The 18719-nt window shown below is 31.4% G+C and overlaps 2 protein-coding genes across 3 annotated transcripts in view; one reads left to right on the top strand and one right to left on the bottom strand.

Annotated features, from left to right (window-relative positions):
* Positions 1–5018, bottom strand: part of LOC150110511 (arylsulfatase B-like) — a 318735-nt gene extending 313717 nt beyond the window's left edge. For both annotated transcript variants that reach the window (XM_090394336.1, XM_090394327.1), the window contains exon 1: positions 4941–5018. The gene's annotated coding sequence lies outside the window, so the exon portion shown is untranslated. The remainder of the gene's footprint in view (positions 1–4940) is intronic.
* The window catches only part of LOC150110510 (tolloid-like protein 1), a 152660-nt gene extending 145685 nt beyond the window's left edge, over positions 1–6975 (top strand). The window contains exons 18-19 of the mRNA XM_090394315.1: positions 1625–1875; positions 6554–6975. Coding sequence (XP_090250441.1) covers positions 1625–1875; positions 6554–6697 — 395 coding nt within the window. The 3' untranslated portion in view covers positions 6698–6975. The remainder of the gene's footprint in view (positions 1–1624; positions 1876–6553) is intronic.
* The last annotated feature ends 11744 nt before the right edge of the window (positions 6976–18719 follow it).

The raw sequence follows: 18719 nt of genomic DNA, 5'->3' as shown, positions 1-18719 counted from the left end.
AAAAATTTCCCTTTCCTAATTTAAATAATAATAATAATAATAATAATAATAATAATAATAATAATAATAATCATAATCACAACAGACGAATTCACAACCAAGACCACATGCGAACAAATATAAGTAGATGACGTAGTGCGATAACTTAATGTCATCTGCAAGATTACAAGCATCTTACTGCTACCATTTTTACTACCAAACAGCATAAAGATTCGATTAAAGACTGTTGTTATTGTTTCATAAGCACTGCACTGCACTGTTCGAAAATTGCGAAAGCTGGCGCACGTGTCACAGAATGAGAGACTGATGCATTGCTTAAACAAATTTTACCAACGGTTCTATCACATGAGACATCCAAAATCAAATGTAGTATTTATTTATTTTTGATTTGGAGTTTTTTTTTTCTCGATTCTTTCTTCCCTTTAAGGTATAGACTTGTATCAAACATTACAAGTTTCCTTATACAAAATCATTATTTTCTTTACTTCGGAATCGCTATAAAATAATCTTAAAGATTACATTTAATGCCATTACTATTACTACTACTACTACTACTACTACTACTAATAATAATAATAATAATAATAATTATTATTATTATTATTATTATTATTATTATTATTATTATTATTATTATTATTATTATTATTATTATAACCTTTTTACAATTGTTACAATGCTTTTTACAATGCTAGTTTGCCTGTGAAGGAGGGTAGGAAGCAAAGGAGTCGTCTTCTTACCTTGGAATGAATCCAATCCAAAGTAAACAAGACGATTCACTCTCTCTCTCTCTCCCGAAATTGTTCAGTACCAATTTCGTCAGTCAACATCATACACCATCCAACTTAAGGTGTGACACTTCGTCGCTTTTCATTCACCTTTAACAATGGCTCGATTTAGCTCTTGGTATTACCTCACTGACATAATAACAATTTCTTACCATTCTGACAAATTTAAGTACCACCCGTACTAAACTATCATTTTATAATTCTTTCATTAATATTAATAAATAGTAATTGCATTGCAATTCCATAAACTTTTAAGCAGTAATGTAACACAATGATCAGAAATTTCCATCAGATGATGCTAAGAGCCTAACATTTCCATTTCACTTCGCTGTTATAATTTCTTAAAATATATGATTCGTTCATAACGTGCTGAACATTTTCATATGGATTTTATATAGTTCATCCGTATATACATATGTTTCGAATTAAAACTTGAAAAACTTAATAATTAAGGCTCAAAATGACAAAGTTTATTATTATGACGAAAACTAAATACTAAAATGTCTTCTAGCTTTTAAACCTGTTCCCTCCCCTCCCACCTATCCCATTTCCTTTCCTTATTAGGCTCAATGGCTTGTCACGTCGAGTAACTTTTCTTCTTAAAAAATTGCTTACTGCTGTCAGTCCTTTCTGAATCGTCTTCTATCTCTGTAAATATTGTGTGTTCTTCTGGCTAGTTTGCCTGTGAAGTGACGCCTGCAGGTTCAATGACAATATCTTATGAATTTTTCAAAATATTATCTACTATTACTAAAATTTGCTTTCAAAACCTTTTACAATTTTAAATTACTAATAATCCAAGGAAATAATACTTTTCATATTCACTATTATTTCAGTGTGCGGAGGCCGCTTGGTAGCTTTACCCACAGTAGAACATCTCTATTCTCACGCCAAGTATGGAGATCAGAACTATGATAATAAGGAAGACTGTGACTGGAGCATAGAAGGCATTGAAGGTCAACGGGTTAGCTTACGTTTCTTAACTTTTGAAATTGAACATGAGCAAGATTGTGGTTATGACTACATGGAAGTGTATGATGGGTATGATGATTCAGCAAGGCATATGGGGAGATTTTGTGGAAATAAGGTAAGGTATAGAGTATTAAAAATAAAAATAAAACAAAATAAAGTATTTTAAAAAGAATAAATAAATAAAATGTAAAATTGAATGAAATCCTGATTTTTATATATATATATATATATATATATATATATATATATATATATATATATATATATATATATACTCCTCACCCTGGCGCCTACGGCGCCCAACCTCCCCGTGTTCCGGCCTGGTAGGCCGGTTCTCCTTGAATTCTGATTACTCGAATTTCGAAGACTCGACACTCAGGGTAGTCCCTGAATGTCGAGTCTTCAAAAGGGGGGCTTTTGGCGCCTACGGCGATCAACCCCCCCCCCCCGAGTTCCAGACTGGTAGGCAGGTTCTCCTTGAATTCTGATGACTCGAATTTTGAAAACTCGAAAGGGGGTTCATCCCCCCCCTGGCGCCTACGGCGCCCAACCCTCCCCTGAGTTCCGGACTGGTAGGCCGGTTCTCCTTGAATTCTGATAATTCGAATTTTGAACACTCGACACTTAGGATAACCCCTGAGTTTCAAAACGTTTCAAATAACTTGACAAAAAACGTGACACAAAAACGTTACATAAAAAGGCTTATAATTATATATATATATATATATATATATATATATATATATATATATATATATATATATATATATATATATATATATATATATAGGGTAGATATATATGTTAAAGATGCCAAGCTATTTTAAACCTGGTTTTACTCCATTTCCCAAGTAAGCAAACACACAAATAAGTCAAGTTTGCGCCTGCAATATATACTGCTATGTTCTCCCCCAGGACCTTTTGAATGGGCAAACCACCCGGCTGGTTTTAGTGACCGCCCGGCTAATTAATGTTGTGAATTGACATGGCTAAATAATGGGCAAGAATGGAAAAATAATTTAAGACATTGTTTAATTAATAATGATGAGAAATCGAGCTGGAGAATCTCGATATACTCGTGAGACCAGCTCAATTTCTTGCATTGCAAACCAATCTCGAAAGCTTCAGATATTCACTTTGATCCACACCAATCCGTACGCAGAAGAAGACAAAAATCGGGATCTCAAATACAACAGTATCGATTGCAAAGAAGACCTTTTACGAAAGAGACATAATTTTGATGTTTGAAAGAAATAAATTGTGAAAATTGAGTGAATTCCAGTCGAAGGCAAAAATCGATGTTAAAAATCTACATTTATTTTTCTTAATAATGGTTTTTGTCCGAAGATCGTGAGTCGAGTATTTAATATTTTATTTTTGTAAAAGAAAATAGGCCTTTTCAAAATTTATTTAACTTGTCTAGATCATGGCAAAGGCAAGATGTTGACTTAACTGAAATAGAGCCAGTCTTAAAAGCCAGAAAACTATCCATCATGGAATTGAAAGACACTCCTGGGCAGTCATTTTCAAAATTTTCATCAGCATCTTTCAGGTGAATGGTCAACCTTCACATTGACTATTCAGATTCTAATGTTATTATGTTTAAGACTACAATATATCATAAATACATAGGCACAGTTATTAAACACCTAGAAGCAAGATTTCCAGATATGCCAATCATTTCCTGCTTTTCAAGACTTTTCAATGCAGAAAGTCATAATCAACGTGAGGCTTCTGAGATTCTTTTTGGTTATTATTCTAGAAATGGAAGTCCTGCAATTTTAAACTATGAAAGTACTAAACTAGAATGGGCAGTTGCATCAAAATTGATTAATGGACAGTCATAAAAAAAAATCTAGATCCAAGACAAATACTGCTGAAATTAGCAACAACATCTGAGCTCAAAGAGTCTTTTCCAAATTTAACAAAACTAGCTGCTGTTGGACTGGCCATATGTGTGGGCACAGCTGAATGTGAAAGGGGTTTCTCTGTATTAAAAAGGATAAAAACCTATATGAGGAATCGCATCAATTAGAACACTCTAAATAATCTGATGCTGATTTCACTGGAGGGACCAGATCCAACAGATTTTAATTGCGAAAAAGCTGCTGACAACTGGGCTTCTAAGAAGAAGAGAAGAATTAATGTACAGAATTTTAAGCTGTGAGCATTACAAGGTTTTTCATTACTTAATGAGAAAATAAGAAAAATCCTAGTCTTGTTTGTTATAATTACTATATAAAATATTATCCTTGTTTGAAGTAATTTCTAAAAAAATTACTATTTTAATTTGTTCCGAAGAAGGGTCTTTCTTAACTCGTTCAAAATTTTTGTATGCCCGGCTAATGCTTCATTCCACCCGGCTGGTAAAAATTTCTGGGGAGAACACTGTACTGTATATCACATTAATTAGTTAGTAACACATTAAATTATATAGCAAAGATATCTATCCAGTTCTGCTTATTGAGATCATAGAGGAGCTTAAAGAAGCATCAGCTTTGGTTTGCAGCAGGATCCCCGGATAAGCATATATAAGAGTAGGGAACTTATAGCCTCTTTTTTTTTTTTTTTTTTTTTTTGTATACTGATCTAAGTAAACAAACAGAAAATGGCTAACTGTGAAAGCTATAGTTTATGATTTTAAAATTATAAAAAATATAAAAATATATTAATTTATTAAGTAAATGTATCAAGAGCCTCCATCGCTCAGTTCATTTTGACGATGCCCTTTGATTGGAAAGTCCCGGGTTTGCATCCTACTGGTTCAAATCCAATCCAGGATGCAAAGAACATTTATCAGGGCTTTTCAATTGAAAGTGAGCAAGCCGTTTTTTCACCCCTCGAGACAGGTAAACTAGCCAGGAGAACACACACACACAATTTACATAAAATATACTATAGGCGTAGGGCTAACCACCCGATCCTGGAATAACAGTTAAAATCCGAGGGGATGACGGGTTATGGGGCGCATAAGCGCCTTCCAAAAACCATAGAAGGAAGAAGAAATTTGCCATTATTACATTCCTTAGAAAAAGTAAACATACTGAATGTCTTTAAACAATCAAATATGTCACGATTCATATTGAACATTTAATGCATCCTTTTATTGTCCACGTTTATGACTGCTCTTAATTGCACTCTTTGACTGCTTTCGTATAAAAAAAAAACATTTGTACTTACGTTCACTCTGACATCCCATGTCATTTAGCTTCTTTTCCAAATGTCTGAACATCATGCCAAAGCATTCATATCACCAATGATCTTGTACCAATTGTTCGCATGCCTATCAAAAATATCAAGCAGCTCTGACCACTCTTCTAATAATTGAATGTACCCACCTATGATCCTCATAAATATACTGTGGGTGTTATCCTCTAGGTAATTTAGATCACAACTTAGTGTTCATTTCTTTTACCACAGAGTATTTACTGCTCACACAGATATTCTCATTCAAGATGGGTGATCTTCCTGACTTCTGCATTTCGTTTTCTTGGTGGATATATCCTGCAAGTTTTCAAATATAATGTCAACAAATTTGTTTTCTTCTCAATTGTCTACTTACCCATGCCAGTAGTATACAACAAAGTACAACATTTATGTATGTTTGAATTCGCCATAAAAGTTTTTTTGAATGAAAACACTTTTTGAATGAAAAAGGTTTCTACTCTTGATCTAATCCTTCCACAATTCTAATATTTTTTGTGACTTCCGTTAAATAATTCTAGAATATTCTTTCTTTCTAATTTCTAACTTATGCCATCGAACAACATATGAAATCACTATTTACTTTAGTTTGAAAGACCCGGGTTCGAGTCTCGTCTAGGAAGCGAAGAACCTTTAACAGAGTTTTTTCATCCTGCAAAACAGGGGAAGCGTTTTCCATTATCTGCAGGTGCTTTACGACGGTGGCAGGTATTTTTCTCACGGAAATAAGGATTTTTCATCTCCCAAAACAGGCAAACAGCCATAAGAACACATGCGATTTACAGACATAATACACTGGCCTCCTAGCCTTACTGCCGAAAATCCAAAACATACATACATACATACACACGCACGCACGCACACACACACACACGCGCGCACACACACACACACACACACACACACACACACACACACACACACACACACACACACACACACACACACACACACACACACACACACACACACACACACACAGTGCAGCTTGTCTTGGATTAATTTTCTCTTCATGGGTAGTATGATGTCATGCCAAGATAGCATGACATCATACAATAAGATAATATTCAAAATATAATTTATTTTTAATTTTTTTTGCGTATTTTGTAAAAATACTTAAAATAAAAACTATGACAATATTTCAAAAGACAAAGTCTTCTTAGAAAAAGTAAAAAATACTCATGAGCAGCAACTGGATAGTATCACATTTAATACTACATTAAGAAAATATCGCCTATAAAAGTCATATTATGTAAAGAGTTCTGATAAATATAGAATATTAAATTCATTTTAATGTTAAGTAGCTTCCAGCAGTTTTTCTGTTCCTCACAGCCAAGTATGCGTGCGTGCATTATGCATGGCAGAAAAAGAGGAGGAAGAGGAGAGAGAGAGAGAGAGAGAGAGAGAGAGAGAGAGAGAGAGAGAGAGAGAGAGAGAGAGAGAGAGAATAACGTGGTATTTATTATCCTTGATGCATTTTCAACAGCTGGAAAAAAGTTGTCTGAGAAATATGTGAGTAGATTTCCGTTAATTTCTTGTAATAAAATTGCAATGGAACAACAGACTAATTTGTGGTTTTTCCGTTTTAGGTACCTCCTGAATTTATAGCGACGAGAGACACCCTCTTGTTAAGATTCCGATCTGACGACACAATCAATACGAAGGGATTTTCTGCGGCCTACGTTGCCATAGATACCAGCGAAGACGAGTATATGGAAAAGCATCATCTCTGACAATCATGAAATAATAATGCACATTTTAGTGCACGAAATGAAAAGCTATTTATGTCAATAAGACTAGAATGACTAATACGTGTAATATGTTCGTGAGTGCCTGAGCAGTGTTTTATGTGTGCGAAAGAATGAATATTTGAAGGTGATTTTACATACACGGTCTATTCCAGCATTTTACTTAAATGATATTCGATTCTCTGTCCTTCCCTTATAGAGAACTTCAATAATGCAAGTAGAATATAGAGAAATTTAGCAAATAGTGCAGCAGGAGTAAAGGCTATTAAACAAGACAACTTTGGAAGACTACTCTATAAGGAAATTATTACCTCAAGATTATTTATAAATGGTGTAATAATCTATAATAGCATTAATAATAATAATAATAATAATAATAATAATAATAATAATAATAATAATAATAATAATAATAATAATAATAATAATAATAAAACATCCGTAATAGATATGAACCTAAAAGATGAAAAATTAATTTAAGTTCATTTATAAAGTATCTGTCTGGTCAGTTTCATACATCCAACAACGTTTTAAGCTGTAATATAAAACCCGTCCAAAATCAAAAGTTCCAACCCTGTACTTTTTGTGCACACTACAGCTCATAAAAAATGCTATGCCATCTGTGTACAACATGGTTCCATGAACAAGATAAAAAATATGAATTTTGAAAGTTCACGAATACATTGTATGATTTGAACTCGATTTCGATTTATATTTATAGTATCCATAATGTCCAACAATATACAGTAATCTCTAAATTATTCTTTATGAGTTAGCACATGAAATTCTTAAAGATAAAAGCAAAGCATGAACAGTGATCGAATTAAATTACTATTTACCATTCCAAAACGTTTAATAAAAATAACTTCGACGTCCAATCATACAGAAAAAAAATCTGAAAACTTCAGACGTTATCGTAATATATAGTAAATAAGTAAAAAACAATAAAAATATTTCCCCCAAAAAATATTTTTTTCAATAAAATACTCAAAAGTATCTTAAAATGCTTCAGTTGAATATCTGTCTAAAAGTATATTAATATCTCTACCTGTTGTTTTAGTCTGTAATGTACCAGCAGAATTGGAGGTGGAAATGCATATATTTCCTGAATCTTTAGGTGTTCAATATACGCACCAGTGAAATAGTGCTGTAGCAAAGAATGACACTTGAATGTGATATATATATATATATATATATATATATATATATATATATATATATATATATATATATATATATATTGCTGGTTTCAAATAATTGAGAAAAAAATTGACATTACTGATATTACCTAAAGATGGCTAAAAATAAAAATACTTTGCTTACTTAAATATGTTTTTTAAATTTTCAAGTTAGCTATATTAATTTCAAAATTTGAATAACTGTAACACTTTATTCTGGATGCTAAATATCTGAAAGGAGCTTCGTGCCGTCTTCCTCCGCTGATACCTAAACGACAGCTAATCGCAGCACCTATCAAACACCCCTATCCAGCAGTCCATCTGGTTGTAGAAGAATGGGTTCAACTTTCCTAATGAATAATAATAATAATAAAATTTGTAAAATCTCCCAGTAAGGAATCATATGGTATTTTCAAATCGAAGGCCTGTTAGGCGATCGCATACGGGGATGGGAAAATTTTTCTCTCGAAACGAATGTTTTCTCATTAAAACTGTATATGTGCTGTAAACACAATACTACAGATATACACAGTCTACAGATATAATACACAAAACCTGATCCTAGCCAACTTACTAGCTACTAGTAAGTTGGCTAGGATGAGAACGAGCTGAAAGCAATGAACAGGAGGTCTCCCACGCATTGGAAATTGGCGAATGAGACCACTACACTCAATTAATACATGTAAGAGTCAACACAGCCGTGGAGGAGTTCTGCTAGAAACAGCATCATAAAAAATCCGACTCTACAGCCCTCAACTACTAACTTCATGAGGCACCTAAGTTTTCTTCAGTCACTGAAAAAAGGCCAACGTTTCATGCACTATATAAAACATTGATACAGTACTTTTTTTACACAAACGAAATGTTGAAAACCTATAAGATTTTCTGCAAATCTATAAGAGTTTTTTTTATTTTTGTTTTATTATTTTAAATATTTTATATTATTTTCTTAATTTATTTTTGGCTTAATCCGGAAACTCTACTCTAGAGATCAAACGTGAAGCTTTTCAAGCCAATTCAGGCATCCGAAAAGCAGGAGAGCGTCTCATACTGGATGATGAATCTCATTTCCCACCTAAAACAGCTGTAAACCATGTTTGTTAGAAACAGCAGCATAAACAAATCCGATTCTACTCAACTAATAACTTAATCTTTGTACGTGAAGAATACATACACTGAAGAAAGTTTCTGCAATACTGGATTGTAACAATCAAATTCGCATCCAGCCTGGGTAAGAATTTCTTCCTTCGATGCTGCAATAACTAATATGCTTAATTTCTCAATAAATTGTCATATGCTCTGAAACCTCCTAAGTATTGCAGTTCGAAGAAAACAAAACAATTTGCTAAAATTATTTTTAGCCATCATTAGGTATCCATGCTAATATAAAATTTCGCCTAAACCATTATTATTATTATTATTATTATTATTATTACAAATTATCCCCACATTTATAAATATCCCACAGCTATAAGACTTATTATGGGAGGTTGACAAAATAGAACGTGATAATTTAACTAAATGTTCAAGATATAGAGAAAAATGAATTCCCTGAGCAAAAATAAATAAAATAATAATAATAATAATAATAATAATAATAATAATAATAATAATAATAATAATAATAATAAAACGCCAGTTATTTTTATATTTCAGAAAATTGGTATATGTTAAATTACGAGTAGCAAATTCGTAGCAGACGACAGCAGACCGTGTAGTAAATGTATTAATTAATTAAGTTTTTAATAGCTTAAACTAAATATTAAAGGCAATCAGTTTATTGAAACAATTATTAATAATAGAAATAATGGTTAAAGTACTTACCATAACCTAACTGAAAGAGTATTTGATTTGTTAAAAATAACTTTCATCAAAAACCATAAGCCCACTGCTCTAAGAAATATAGCGATACTACGTCAAAATTAAATAAAGCGCCACCATGCAAGTATAGCGTGGTGGCGCTTTATTTATTTTTTTGTATATTATCACTTTCTATGGCAAAAATTCGAAAGCACAACTACAAACAGAATGGAATTCAACATATTAAACGACATGTATATTTATTTATAAAATAAATGTTTATAAAAGAAATCTAATTGATAATTGAATTGAATTGAATAATTGAATTGAATTGAATAATTGAATTGAATTGAATAATTGAATTGAATTGAATAATTAATAATTGAATTGAATTGAATAATTGATAATTGAACTGAATAATGGATAATTGATATTGAATAAATAAATCTTCTTATTGATTGGAATAATAATAATAATTTTATATAATAATAATAATAGCACTGTCTTATAATTAACATATTAAACTAGAACTCGAAACATCAGAGTTAAACTATTTTATATAAAAAAATGTAAGTTATTTCAATATTCAAAATTATAATAATGCCCATATTAAGTATCATTAAATACTAACTTGGTAATAACCTAAAATTATTCAGAGAATCTTCAATATCTCAAAAAAATCATTTGCGTAGGTGGTGATGATAGTAGTGGTTTTGTGTAGTTGGGGGATTAAATGGTAGAGAAGGGGAGTTGTAAAGTTTCCTCCCTCGATGAGTCCTTGAACCCTCGTGGATGTCTCACGTAATAATAATAAAAATAAATAAATAATAATAATAATAATATCTAACTAAACTAAAAATTGCATTCGCGAGTAAATATTGTTCGTTGAAATAAATCATTTGTTTCTTATCCCATATAGTATTGGTGTTAATTATTAGAACAATAGTTATTGTTGAAACTTGAAACATTGAAAAATATTAAATTTAATATTATAAGAGGTATATGTGAAATGTTTAGTTATTGGAATTATACTTTAATTAACTGTCCACAGTTTATTTAAAACAAAAATTTAAATGAAACACTGTATGAGTGAGGACAGCTCACAGAAAAGATCATTCAATGGATCATGTAATTGTTTTTCCTACATAGTTTATATATATATATATATATACACACACACACACAGTTTAATTTACATAAATTGCAGTGCTAAAATTATGAAAGGTATATTAAAATATTATGATATAATAACTGAAATTTTAAATAATGAGAAATATTTTAAATATTTGTAAAAATAGAGTTACAAAAAAAAATAAAAATAAAAGCGAGTTTGTTTAGCGTTATCATAGCATTCTATCTGGCTTTTTGCATATATCTCATATAATTATTATTATTATTATTATATAATTCTTCTTGTAATATGGTAACAATGATATAAATTACGAAACTATCGTTATAGTTATTGGTGAGAAGTTAATTTGGTTTGGTCTGCACCACAGTTTTCAGTAGAACAGCAAGCTTTACGAGATGAAAACTGATATCAGTCGTGTGCATCATAAAAACCGCGAGCGACCTTGCTTTATCTGTTCAGGAATGACTTTTTACATAATCCTCTATTATCCCTCCACTTTCTAAAAATTCCGTTATACAAAATAGCACCTTATATATGTAAATCACCGTTTATCAGAAGATAACACAACACATTACACAAATTTTGATGAAATTTGGTATGAGTGACTCGTAGTGCAGTTTGTTAAAAATATAAGATTTGGGCAATCTAGAACGATTAACTATGTAGTTAATTTGATCTCATATCTATCTGTCCCTAAAGAATACCATTAAGAGTTCTGAATACACTTCATGAATACACGTTGCGAATATTTTAAAATGTATTACAGTCAAGGAGATCATGGAGGTGTCTCCCATTCTCAAGTTTCAGATTATACTTAATTAATTAATCGTTTGCAGATATTTCTCCTAATCCCATATCAGATGCCATTCATTTTACTAAATTGAATATCTTAATCTTACTATAAGTTTAATTTGTGTTATTTAGTTCTTTTAATAATTAAATAAAACTTTTATTCAATGTATAGTTTTATTGATATTTAACAACACTATTTTATGCTAGTAAGACTAGAAAATGCCACAATAAATGTCTTCTTTTTAATCCCTTGCACAGCTGGGAATGCAACTTGATTTAAAATGTTTTGCTTGATAGGCAGTCCGAAAGACGTCCCTTTCATATGCCAGTTTTGACTGAAAACATACACTTAAACATTAAGATACTGATACCGTGCAATCAATAATCAATGTCTAAAGAAATATTAAATTTCTTTAAGGTAAGCCGTGTTAAATAATAGTAGTTATTAGGGGGAAAATTATATATGTTAAATGTAAATAGTCATTTACTTTTTCTTTCTAATTACGTTTTATATAATTTCATTGACCCTTGCTCTAAGATATACAGCAGGTGGATAAATTGCGGTCATTTATCTTATGCTACGAACAGATATAACTGCAGGATGTTAACTGGATTAGTTCTGCAGTAAATGTTTTAATACATATACACTGCATAAGGCAATATTTTACAAACTGGATCATGTAGTTTATCATATCTAAGGTATGTATATTATTTCTGGGAAAACTCCCATGTTACTCCTCTTAATAAACTATTATAATTACGGCTATTTTGCCTGCTTCAGTTTAGGAGTGCCCCTGTTTAAATAGCCAATAACATTTAACTTAGTAAATAGCCAATGACATTTAAACAGGGGCACTCCTAAACTGAAGCAGGCAAAATAGCCGTAATTATAATAGTATCTAAGGTAGCTTTTGATATTCTGAAATTGTACAAATATCAATGGCATCAAATAACTTAAGGGTTTGCATCACCATTGTGGTAAATAATCCCTTCAGAGAAGACATAATAAAATAATTTTTCAAAAAACGGAGTAGAAACTTCTAATATTTCTCTTTGCACTGTAATCTTTATGTGACATTTTATATCTAGATATATATATATTCGTATACAAAATAAGAATATCCGTGCACATAATTAACACAACGTTTTTCTATCCTTTTATCATTTTGCCTGTAGCTTCCTGTGTATTTAATATACTTGCAGTGAATAATAGCATAGTTTCTTAAGGAAAGAAAATATTAGATAGATTATATATAAGAGATTAATGTTCATTTTAGCAATGTTGCCCAAATTAAATGAAACATTTTGGATGTATTTGTTTTATTTTGAGAAATAGGTTTAGAATTTATTAAGCGATTTAAGTTATCTAACATATTATTAAATTATATCGCAATCTTTCTAAGAGAATGATTAGCAAAAATTTGATAATAAAAATGATGTTGATTCAAAAAAAAAAAAAAAAAGTCCAGTTTTCGTGGAAATATTGAATTTTTAGATTAGAAAACATCATTTTTTTCCTTATCCAAAAATTGACAGAATTAGTTCTAAGTTCTGTAAACAGTTCAAAATCGCATTTGTCTGCTTCATTCGCTTTTTCTAATAATAATATTCATAAAATGACTAAATACAAACAGTATCCAGTCCGATTATTGATTTATCGATTTATTGATTATTAATTTATTCAAAACAGAATGGCATGTGTGTGTGTGTAATGTTATGTGCACGCATTATTATTAAAACTTGTAGAAATTAAGTAAAGCGCATCTGAAAAAGGTAAAAACATTATGTGTTTATTTATTTTTTTAAATTTTTGAGAAAATAGGTGAATCTAAAGCTCTTTGATACGGTTACAGAAAAGGGAGCGAAAAGTTCTGAAAACAGTGTAATAATATTTGAGAATAATCCTTGCATTTTGAACTGGCTAAAATTAAAGAAGTGTGTGCGTATGTATGTTGATAAGAGTGCTATCTTAGATGGAAATTCCTTGTGTTGTTTTTGTATTTACCTTACATATAAATTAAATTGCTTAGTTCATACAAATGACACAAGTTTATTATAGTAAAACTCTCAGTCCTTAAAATCACTTAAAATGAGAACATCATTTTTTTCCTTATCAAAAAATTGACAGAATTAGTTCTAAGTTCTAAGTTCAAAATCTCATTTGTCTACTTCATTCGTGTTTTCTCTTAAAATCAGTAAAAATTAAAATATGATTTTTCTCTTGTCAGAAGATTGAAATCATTCAAAAAGATAATTCAAAATTGCATCTGTTTTCATGAATTACAAAACTTTAAAGACAGTGTTAAAAAAAAAAGTGTAAATATTCATCTGTCATAGTTCTTTACAGTTTCCCATATTACAAGGAGAAATTCACCATTATCGTTAATTTTAAATTTATTACATTATCCTTCAGGAAGTCGCAAGATCACAAGTGTGATAATCCTTTTTATATGACCCAAAACAATAAAGAGAGTAATGAATTTTCTGAGCCATAAAAATCTCTCTCTCTCTCTCTCTCTCTCTCTCTCTCTCTCTCTCTCCCCATTGAATATCCATGTATTTTATATGCTAGCCAACTTTTAGTATCTGCAGTGCAAAGTGAATGTGCATTTCATATTTTAAGATCTCTGTTTATAATAAGATTCCCTGAAAAAAATTTTATATCATATCCATATCCATATCCATCCACCTGTAGATCAGACCACATATTTTGTAATATATTACAGGAAATCAGGTATCACATAATCATGAAAAAATATTGGAATTAGTATTCAGGTAAGGTATTTTGGTTTATCAAGTCTTCCAAGAAAGATAGAGATCCACGTGTCATCACGCGTCTGCAATTTCCTCCACGAAAGGGATAAACTCAAAGTAAAGAAAAAAATCTTTATACTGCAATAATGTGTAACATTTAGATACGTTATACCGCATTCCTGAAAATATTCTAGTTATTGCATTATGTAAATTTTTCGTAGCTAATACAGTTGTATTCGTTGTTATGCAATCCCTTAGAGGCACAGTTCCTATCGATAGGTTGAACACCTAAATAGCATAATTTTTAGTGTACAGTATGGATAAATCCAGAGTTCCTGTGCAGATTATTACCAGCACGAACTTTGATTAAAGTAACTACTGCCATTTGCATAATCATTTCTTGTAAAAATGTGGCAATGTATTCAAAGTTTTGTATACGACTCTGCTTCTTCTCAGTAAGTCCTAAATAACACCGTATGTTCTGTATTTTTACTGTCTTGAAAGAGAGATATTTCTACTAATGAATATTTTGCAGTGTTCTTATACATTAAAAAAGAAAAATCAATAAAAACTTAAAAACATGTCTGCAGGCAATACTTGTATACTGTATATCTAACCTGTATGACAGCAACTCGAAAAAAACATTTGTTGTTAGATTTTCTGTGCCAAGCCTGTGTTTTGAATCTCACTGTGAAATAAATTGTAAATTTCCTATATCATAATGATGTCTGATTTTCTTCATTTTCTTTTGCAAGTGTATGAATTCTAATTTCAATAAAACATAATTTTTAATTACAATGCAAATACAATGCCTGTAACGATAATTTGCTTCTGGGTAAATAATGAATGCAGATAAATCAAAATATCTTTTATTATTATTAACATGCAGTGCTTCTTAATTAACATAATAATAGGATAATCGTGTAAGTCACTAATGATTATTAGACGATGTTATTTTTTTAAAATAACAGGCTTAATTACAAATATATGAACCAAATGGGATGTGGTCTTTCGTTTGTTTTAAGATACTTAAAACTGCGAAGGTTACTCGCAGGAGCAAAGAACTTACATTGGCATTCTGTAGATAAATGTAAGTTCTTTGCTCCTGCGAGTAACCAGAAAGCTCATCTCAGTGATGCAGTTGATAGGAGCTAATTAATTCAACTGCATCACTGAGATGAGCTTTCTGCATCCCTGTTATTTTGGTATTGAATGGGTGGAATGCGTTACCAGAGATGGTTGTGAATGCTTCGTCTTTGAATGAATTTAAGGAGCAGTATGATAGGTATTATGTGAATAATAGTTAGTATGTCAATGTAGGATTTCCCACGATGAGTCATTTGACTCAACGGAGACACCGTTATAATAATAATAATAATAATAATAATAATAATAATAATAATAATAATAATAATAATAATACAGAAATCAACTGTTCAGTTGTATCATGATACAGTTAATATAAATCAGCAGGTTAATTATAGTAAATTTAAATACTCGTTAACTGCAGTAAATTTAATTAAGTAAAATTAAATACAGGTAGTCCTCGCTTTGCAAGGATATGAAAGAATTTCAGTTACCATTGATTAATAAAATAACAATCCTCAACAAAAGTGTGGTTACCACGGTTACCACACTAGCATACTATCTCATGAACTTTGGGAAAGGCTAATTGACACTACAACTGGAGATCATGCAATTTTTTTAGCTGAGTTTTTGAAGAAATGTGATATAAAGCATGCAATTAAAAACATTCAAGCATCATGGCAGTAACAGCGAATATGGCAGAAATTTTTTACCGCGTTGTGCACAAATAGCTTGGCAGGATTCGAATCTAACGTAAATGGAGTTATAGAAGAAATAGCTGACGTGGGAATGTTGACACTGCCGCCTTTCGAGAGACTCTAGATATGCGGCCAGAGGAACATAGTAAAGGCGAACTTGTCGACATAAATGAGGAGAGTGGAAAGGATAAATATGCCACAAAGGAAGTGCTGACATTGAAAGCGCAAAGGATAAAATGTTGAAAGTTGATCGAAACTTAGAAAGGAGTATGACAATTCGCCAAGAAGACATACAAAGGATGCTCGCACCGTATCGTAAGTTATATGAAGAGAAGAAGAAGAAGAAGAAGGCAAGCACTGCTCAAACTACTCTTGATAAGCTTTTTACAAAGAAATAAAACAATTTAATTCTCAATGTTTAAATATTAGTTTTCCTTTTTTTTTTTAATTTCCCCATACATTTATAACCCACAGTGAGAGGAGAATTTTTGATATTTTGACAAAAAAAAAATATTAAAGGGCACGGAACAACAATCATAATTTTTCCCATTGATTATTAAACATTTTTACCGTCTCGTACTAGCATGCAAACGAGGACTGCCTCGCTTTGCATGCTAGTAGCTGTTATATATATATATAACAGCTACTATGAATTGCGACTGTATTTAAGTATAAATTGAATAGAGCAGCTATCTAATTATCAAGCAGAAGGCTACAACTGTGTCCTCTGACACAAATTAAAGGTGCCGATATCCAAGAAGATTTTATACATCAGATTTTGTGCAGAGAAAATCACACGATTCCTCTGCGTAAAATCAACTCGACGATCAACGCTCAACGACAGTCAACAAAGGAGACGATGGTCTAGTACCCCTTTGCAAGCAATCAACTCTACAAAGCAACTCTTGCACATTCTCAAAGAGTTCACCAGAGCATTCACGCTGTTCACAGTTCTCCGCCTAGTTGGTACACCATTAGTTTCTAAACTATTTTACCGAGATGTTCAACAACGCTGAAAGAATACAAAAGCTCCAACAGGCGAAGTATTTCTGTTTCATGGAACAGGATAAGAAAAAAAGAAACCATAGAAAGCCTTCTAAACCAGCCTAAAAAGGAAAATGTCTACTGATGAAAACCCAAAAAATAAAAATGCAATACAAACAGATGCAAATAGCCATTATTAGAGCCTTGCCAAATATTATTACTACACCTCAAGAAATCTGAATTATTACTGCCCACCAATCTACATTTCAGCTTGTGTCATCTACATGGCACCATAAAATATACCACTTCCGCATGTTAACGTATCCAGCCTCGCCTTTTTCATACTATCTACAGGGCCGTACTTATGCACAGACGCACGAGACTCTAGCTGGGCCTCCCCAACAATTAGAGTCAATTTAAGGGCCTTTGCACAAGGGGACCCGGAGCACTCTAGCGCCTCGGGAAAAGTGAACCGCCCTGCGCATCAACGTCTTCATCTTCATCTATAAACCTGCATGGACCACTCAGCTTTCAGTGGAATCTACAACTCCGACAAAGCTTTACCACTTCTAAAGGAGTAATTGAATCTTATATAATGTCGAAACTGACTAAGCTACGGAAGCTTATAAAACCAGATATGATATAAAATGAAGTCCACTTGCTAAAATTTCTATTCAGTGATATAATGATTTCTAATTAGTACATATGTGAAAGACTATGTTATCAAAACCACAATGAAAATCGCACCGATCATGAAACAACTAGAGATGACATTGCTGTTTATTTCACCCTAACAAGCTTGGTTTTGATCGTTCCACTGTAGATTTATGATAGCAATCGATGAAATGCCTATCTTTACAAATATAAGTTACGTGCATATATTTAGACTGACTGACTGACAGGATTATCATTGAGAATTAGACATGAAGAAAACAGATTATAAATGTGGCCCATAATGAAATTAGATCTATTCATTCTTTCCGTCGATCTTGCAGAGTGATTATTGAAGACGTCAAATGAAGAATGCATTTTAGGTATTTTGATCACATATGAATCCGAACAAACAAACCTGTAATCAACTTCGATGAGTCCTTGCACAAGGACTCATCGAAGTTGAGTTATTATTACATAACACCCTGGAGGTGTTATGTAATAATAATAATAATAACTTTCTATTCCGGAATACTACATGAATATTAAGTAGTATTCCTACTTCCTATTCCGGAATACTACATGAATACAAATGCTAAAATGATTAACAATTTATATTATTGATAATAATAAAAGAAATGGAATATAAAACTGAATGTCAGTTCTTTATGTGATTAACTAAAAATATAATTATTATTGCTATGTCAGTATTCTGTGCAATTAGAAATAAGCATGGCATAAAATCAAAGCATGTGCCACATATGTAATAAGAAATGCCTTAAATATAAAATAATGTAAAAAAATGTTTGTCAAACGAAAGAGAAAAAACGATAGCAAGATTAAATTCACTTGAATAGGATAGTTTGTAGAACTATAGAATTAAATATTAATTATTATGATGAATATCATTTATTGTCGGTGTAATAAAATTT

This window comes from Typopeltis vanoorti, chromosome 1, assembly GCF_054136105.1.
Source record: "Typopeltis vanoorti isolate ZY-2024b chromosome 1, IOZ_Tvanoo_1.0, whole genome shotgun sequence".
NCBI classification, from domain to species: Eukaryota; Metazoa; Arthropoda; class Arachnida; order Uropygi; family Thelyphonidae; genus Typopeltis; species Typopeltis vanoorti.
This window is presented reverse-complemented; position numbering and strand designations above follow the sequence as displayed.